General features: G+C 46.4%; 1 protein-coding gene across 1 annotated transcript; it reads left to right on the top strand.

Annotated features, from left to right (window-relative positions):
- The first annotated feature begins 4706 nt into the window (after positions 1 to 4706).
- Positions 4707 to 5432, top strand: NEUROG1 (neurogenin 1). The gene has a single exon (XM_027849041.1). The coding sequence runs from the start codon at positions 4707 to 4709 to the stop codon at positions 5430 to 5432; it is 726 nt and encodes a 241-aa protein (XP_027704842.1).
- Positions 5433 to 7481: the final 2049 nt, after the last annotated feature.

The raw sequence follows: 7481 nt of genomic DNA, 5'->3' as shown, positions 1-7481 counted from the left end.
AAGCTTTGCAAAGACCTTGATCTATATTCTCTCACTGAATCCTCAGGACAACCTTGTGAACTGAATATATTGTTGTATATTCTATGGTATAGTTCTAAAAGGTTAAGTGATTGGCCCAGGGTCATGCTAGCCTTTCCTTGGCAATTGACAAGGTTCTTTCCCTCTCCAATTGTGCAAGGGCATTCTTTCTGATGGTTCTCTTCCCCTGCTTCAGTCTCCTCATTGTACTGTGTTTATCTGTTCAGTATTACATGCCTCCATGAGATTAGGTGAGTTTCTGGAAGGCAAAGGACCTTGGCTTTATATGTTTTGTTTTTGGATCTGGCACAATGCTATGCACGCAGTAGGTGCTGATAAAGGAATGCTGAATTGAATTATTGAATATGAAGAAAAGTTTAAATATTGGGGCTGTTTCTCTTTGGAAAAGAGAAGACTTAGCAGGGTCTAATGTCCATTAGCAAGTCAAATATGTAAAGGACTACAATATGATAAAAGGATTAGACTTATTTTATGTGGTCCTGGGGTGGGAGGGAGAACTAAGAGAAAAATACAATGGGGTTAGGTGAAAGGAAGAGGAAGTCAGAAGGAGCATATTTTATGTCCATATGCCAAAAAAAAAAAAAAAAACCACCTTGTTTCCTCATCTGTAGAATGGGGTAAATTTTACTTTTCCTATCTACACCACCAGGTCTTAGAGATGATCAAATGAAGGGAGGGTGGGGGGAGAAAGGTGAAAATGATTAAAATATGATACTAAAGTGAGAAGTTAGGCACTATTCACTCACCCAAGGTCAGAAGTAAGATCTTCAGTGTAGTTTCCAGGGGACAGAAGATTTCAACATCAAACCCAATACCACAGATGTCACCCTTATTTTCACTCTCATTATGGAAGCCTGGGGATGAATAAAAATGTGGGAAATGACCTACTTCCTTGCTTCTACAGATGGTCCCTCTGAACCACCGAGGAAGACCTGTGGCTGAGGCAGAATGATCCAGCAGTCACTCAAATTGTGAACATCCTAAAATAAATCTCCAGGATCAATAATTTGGCACCTTTCCAACATATATGGTCAGCAGTAACATAAGTGAATTCTGTCCAAGCGGACCCCTCCTTATAAGAGACTTTTTCTTTCCCAATCAAACTAAAAGTGTTTAACTGTCCTGAAACTGTATTTTGTATATAATTAGAAAGGATAAGAAGAGACACCTTTACAAGACCCCATTCTATGACTAAGGATGTAGTAAGATAAACTCATGTGTATGGCAAGGTATTCTCATGTTGAAAGAGAGAAAATGGACAGAGTCTTGGCTATGGAATCAGAGGACATGAGTTCAACATTTACTAGCAGGTCTGATGCTTACTACCTGTTACCTTGGGAAAGCCGTCTAACAACCTGGAGCCTCTGTGTCCTCATCTATAAAATGGAAGGAGTCATACCAGATGGGCTCCGAGGTCCCTTCCAGCTCTACATCTATGTTCCCAAAGAGGTGAGAAACAGGATTAAGAGGAAGAAATAAACAATCCACGTTGGCCGACTTGCTGTTCCTAGCACACAACACTCCATCTCCTACATATATGCCTTTGCTTTGCCTATTCCCCGTGCTTGGCTTGTTCTTCCCTCCCACTTCTGACTTTGAGAATTCCTGGCTTCCTTTAAGACTCAGCTCAAACAAGCGCCTCCCCCAGGAGGGTTTTCCGGGTTCCCTTCTGCTGCTAATGTCATCCACTCTAAAGTCACCTGCCGTCTGTTCTGTATTTATCTCCTATGTTCTTCTGATTCATATGTTTTTCTCCATCATTAGAATGTAAGCTCTTTGAGGACAGCAGGAGTTGTTTTTGCTTTTTTTTTTTTATTTTTTAAATCCCTATGGCCTAGCACAGTGTCCAGCAGAAATTAGGTACTTAATAAATGGATATTTTAGTGATTGATTGACACATGAGAGAAAATAGAGGGTAATGAATGTGTATGAGTGAAAGAGAGCATAAGAATAGTGAGCATATATATACATATACATATATTTATATCTGTTTGAACACTTTAGAGCTCAAGATCATTCATATATGGAAAATTCATAGAATTCATAGAAAAAGTGTGGGTTTCAAAATACAATATACACAAAATACATGCAGACATTTGTAGCAATCATTTAGAAAATAAGAAACAATTTCCTTTCAGTGACAGCTATTTCAAGATAACTTTGAAAGACTTGGGTTGATTTACAGCCTTAACTAACCTAAGCCCTATCTTGAAGTGGGGGGGATGTGGTTTACCTAGACAAAATATTCTTAAAAACTAGGGATGCTATGTCTGAAATCCCTGACGCCTTAGCCATTTGGGCAAAAGGAAGCAGGGGCTAAGACAAATAAAACAACTAACAAAATTAGTCCAAAATGCCAAGATTTTAAGGTTTTTCAACCTACTCCCACTTACCCTTTTCCCCAACTATCCAGCATCAGCAAAAAGAAACCAAGCAAAACACACCTTTAGAGGTAGCCAGTGGCTATTTCAAGCTGAATTCTCAATCTTTGTTCAGCTTACTTCTCAAAAGCAGGTGGATACTTCAGGTTAACTTTCAGGGAATAGAAAAACAGTCTTCAAATGGGTAGGTAAGGTCCTATTATCCAGTGTTTCAAACAGCATAGTTTTGGGGCGCAGTTAACTATCAGTTATCGGAACTAGTAAAAAAAAAAAAGGACCCATTTCAATTGAGCAAACGGTGGATAATCCAAAAATAATTTATATTTGGCTGTGGGGTTAATGGGAGGGAGGAGAGACTGGCAGTAGATTTCCCTTGCTAATTGTTTGGCTCGCGGTGATACTAAAATTCGTTTCCAGTTCTCTGAGTGCCTAACAGCTGATGGATTGGAGATGTGGAGTAGTAGTACGATGACGCCTTTGAGAGCGAAGGCAGTAGGGAATTAAAAATTTGTTATAGATAATCCAAAGTGGCTAAAACCACGCAGGCAATTAATTGGGAAATGTCCATGTAGGGCTTATATAAATCATCAAGCTTAATTCTGCTTTGTTTTGATGAGCATAAGGTCTCTGTTATTCTCCCCCTATTCTATAGCCCAGTTCCCCTCCCCCAAGTTGGAGAAATGGGACAATTACATCCTAAAACAGGAGAGAAGTCTGACTCCCTAGAGAGAGAGAAGAGGTTTAGACAAGTAGTCCCCAGTGTATTTGTAGACACTTAAAACCCACAGTAATAAAGTTATCAAAATCACCACTTTGGGGTTGGCAGCAAAGACGAAGATGGAAACATGCATACGATATTTTCTCCCTATGCCCTAAAAAAATTGCATCTACCCCTCAGAGACCATAGAGATCAGAACAATGTCCCTCGGGACTTAATCTCTTCACGCAAGGCTCTGAGCTCCTGTGAAATGATTCTTTTAAATTATTATACGCCATTACTATCCCCAGTTCCTTTCACAACTCTATCTCATGAAATGTTAGGCCCCGAAGCAATGTGCAAGTGCTCAGCAGCAGGTCAGGCAGGATTCACACACCTAATAGAAAGATTAAAAGAAAGTTTAGCAGTGATTCCAATTGCTCCCTCCTGGGCCAAAAGGAAGGTGTTCTTTTGTTTGTTTTTGTTTTGTTTTTTTTCTTTTCGTTTTATTGTGGTGTGGTGCGGTGCGGTTGGGATGGGGGGGGGGTGAGAAGGGCGTGAAGAAGAGGCAGGAGGAATCCTTCAGCTCTACTTCCTAAGTACTGGAACGCTCTGTTTCACACTCGGAGCCACTGACCCTTTGTGCCCCTGATCCCAGGCTCAACGATGGGCCCCCGAAGCCAAGGCACTGCAGGAAAAGGGAAGAGTAAGGGAGCCTTTCTCCAAGCTGTCCCAGATTGCATCAGTGAACTTTACAATTTTGCTGGAGGTAGCAATGCCATCCTTTTCTGTGCGCCACCCCCTTACCCTTGAGCCCTGGAATCCCGGGGCTATTGGGAGGTTGCGAGGGGAGTAGTGTGCTTCCCTTAACCCCCAAGCCTAACCTCCTTGGGATTCCTACCCTTCGCCTCACAACCCTTCCCCACCCAATATACTAATGAAGCTCAATCAGGGTTTAGCCCGGAGATAACTCACGTGGCCCGGCTGCCGCTCTGCCCTGCGATTGGCCCGCAGTAATTATAGGCACACTCCGGGGACCAAGGGGGGAAGGGGGAGGGGGATTCGACCCCCGCCTGCATAAATTATGCAAATTATCCAGGGTGCAGCACGGGGCCGACCTGCTGCCTCTTTCCATTCATTCTCTCAGGCGGGGGTGAGGGGTGGGGGGTGGGAGCCGAGAGCCCGTTGGGGAGGGGGGGAGTGGGAGAGCTGGAGGGGATGGGGGCACCTATTGTTTTTCAGGGTATATAAGGTGTCCTGAGGCCAGTCGTGTGCCACACTCGGTGCTCACACGAGCTGATCACGGGCGAGATAGGAGCGGAGACAAGGCGGTCGCGTGGCCCCTCTTAGGCGGCCGAGCTCGGAAGTTTCCGGGAACTTTCAATTTCCTCCCTGTCTTGGGAACTTCGCTTAGGGGGAGGGGTCGGGCCGGGACTCCGAACTCCAAAAGTAAGTGGGCCCTGAAAAGAGCGCAACTCCCACCACAGCCGAGGAGGGACCCCGCACTCCCTCCCTCACCCTCTCCCCTCCAAAAAGTGTATTATTCATTAGCAACTTTTCTCTCTCTCCCTCTCTGTTTCCCTCCAGCAATGGCCTCTCTCGTGGACAGCAACCTCTCTGACTTCGAAAACAATAGCGACCTGTCATGCTTTCTCACGGACGAAGAGGACGGCAGCGGACTCCTGCAAGCCGCCTCCTCCGTGCAGCACTCCGAGCAGCGCCGGAGAGAAGAGCGGAGGGAGGACGAGGAAGAAGAGGAGAAGGAGCGCAAGAGGCGGCGAGGCCGTGGCCGGGTAAGGAGCGAAGCACTCCTGCATACCATCCGCAAGACCCGGCGAGTGAAGGCCAACGATCGCGAACGCAACCGGATGCACAACCTGAATGCGGCCCTGGATGAACTGCGAAGCGTGTTGCCCACCTTCCCAGATGATACCAAGCTCACCAAGATCGAGACCCTGCGCTTCGCGTACAACTACATCTGGGCCCTTGCTGAGACTCTGCGTCTTGCTGACCAGTGCTTGCAAGGGCCCCCCAAGGAGCTGCTCCTGCCCGCCTACCTTCACCCTGCCGACTCTCCCAGCTCGACCAGCGATGGAGAATCGTGGATCTCCAGCGCTTCCCCAGCTGCAGCCTCCTCCTCCTCCTCCTCTTCGTTCTCCCCACCCTCCTCCTGCTGCTCCTCATCCCCCCTCTCTAACCCCAGCAGCCCCGCAGCCTCCGAGGACTTTGGCTACGGGAACCCTGACCCCCTCTTCTTCCCTGGCCTGCCCAAAGATCTAGTCCACGGCGCTCCCTGTTTCGTGCCCTATCACTAGCCAGTCCTGTGGTGCGCCCACACACAGACTTCGCTCTGACCTACGCGGGCACATCACAAGTGACCTCGGGGAGGTCCCCCGAGCTCTAAAGGGGAGGAAGGGTGGACGGGCAGGTATGGGTGTATGTGGGTGGGTGATTGGGCATGCAGCTTAAAGATTCGGTCCTCCGCCTGCTCCGCTATCCTGAGAGAAGCATGGGTTGGGGTTCGCCCTAGGGGCTCTAAGTCACCTTGCCCCCTCGAGCTCCTAGCAGAGTCCTTCACATTGCGTCCTTCCCTTTTGCACTTTGTGAACTTCCCCAAGACTCCCTTCTTTGTGGCGCCGCTGAGCTGAGCCCCCACTGCCGGGGGAGTTAGCAAAGGGGCAGGTCAGCTGCTGAAGACGAGGTGAAAAGTCAATTTTACAATTTGTAGAACTCTAATGAAGAAAAACGAGCATGAAAATTTGGTTTGAACGGGCTGACAATACAATGAAAAGGCTTAAAAAGGAGAGACAAGGAGTGGGCTTCATGCATTATGGATCGTGACCTCCAGCACCGTCGTAGTGCTATAGAGAAGGGCTCAGCGCAGCAGACACGGGCTATTCAGCCTCTGTGCTCCATAGGAGTTTAATTTATTCAAGATGTTTCATTCATATGAAAATGTATTTTTGTACATAAAGAGTTTATTCTATTATTATGTATATGATCTGAAAGTTTACACTTTGTGTATTTCAGATGCTCCGTGTAAATAAAAAGTTTTTGTTTTTTTAACATTTAAGTTTCTTTGGTACTTTGCTCACTCGGGCCTCTCGGCACTGCTAAGGCTGAGGAAGTATATCAACCTCTCGGGGAAACTGCCACTCACGGTTGGGGCGGGAGGGGGGGGCCGGGGGAGAGAAGGAGGGACGTAAGCCCTGTTCTAATAGTCCTATACTCAAATTCTCACCCTCAGTGTCATCAGACATTAGAGTCTTTCTCGAGTCTCTCTAAAGTAAGGCTTACTTTGAAGGGGCCTCAAAGATTGTTTTATGAACCCTGGCGTTTGGGGCCATGGTTTCCTTCCACCTTAGAGAAAACCATTACAAGCTTTACCAGCTCATTCACAATAAACCAATTAAGATTTTCTCTGGGGGAATTAGCCCTGGGTGTGCAACTACCTGTAGAGGTGGGCTCTATAGGAAAGAAATTTCTTTTGAGTTACCGAGCATCAGCTGGCTCAGGTTTTCAAAGAGAGGGGATTAAAGAATCAATAGAGTGTGGCCATTGGTTAGGAAGTGAAGAGTGACAGGTGTGGGACACTGGGCAGGCTTGCTCTGGCTAGGCCACCCTCCCAACAGCCTATTTGAAAGGGGAAATTGATTTGTAAACAATACATTAGAATTGTTCTCTATTGAAGTTTCCTGGCTGAATACCCAGGTTGCCCTCGAACATCAGCCCATTGGAATATGAATGGCTGGTCACACTAGGTAGGTATAGGGCTGCTTGTAAGTGAATGGGTGATTACATCTGCTCAGACACAGAGCGAAGGCTGGCCCACCAGCCTGCCTGCCTAGGAAAAGGCTCAACTGAAACTCCAGAGAAGTGCTCCAGGGTTGGATCTCTATGTTTGTTCAGTCAACTCCAAAGAAAACAACATTCTCATGGGGACTACAAAGGCTGAGGGGTCTTCATTTTCTGACAGTGAAATCAGTCATCCAAACAGTGGGACATTTTTTGGCTGTCTCCTGTTTATTTGTTGTTAGACAATTAGCTAACAAGGGGTATTAGTCGACAGGATCCTCTGTTTTTAATTTCAAAACTAGGGTAATTACAAGTGACAGTTCTGGAAACTCTGACACGCATGGGGTGCTTTCCAAGAAGGGTTAGAACAAAACTTCTTAGGCCAGGCCTCTGATTACACAAGGGGAAAATGGTGCAAGAAAACGGGCTAAGGAAAGTGACAAATCCAACACCACAGGAAAGAATGCATGTTGAGAGTTGTCCAGAAACAAGCCTTGAACACTTCTTATGCTGCTGAACTCCTCTCTCCTAAAAACATATAAGTGATGAGCCCACGTTACTCGGTGCTG

Source organism: Vombatus ursinus, unplaced genomic scaffold (assembly GCF_900497805.2).
Source record: "Vombatus ursinus unplaced genomic scaffold, bare-nosed wombat genome assembly UNPS02007284.1, whole genome shotgun sequence".
Lineage (NCBI taxonomy): Eukaryota > Metazoa > Chordata > Mammalia > Diprotodontia > Vombatidae > Vombatus > Vombatus ursinus.
This window is presented reverse-complemented; position numbering and strand designations above follow the sequence as displayed.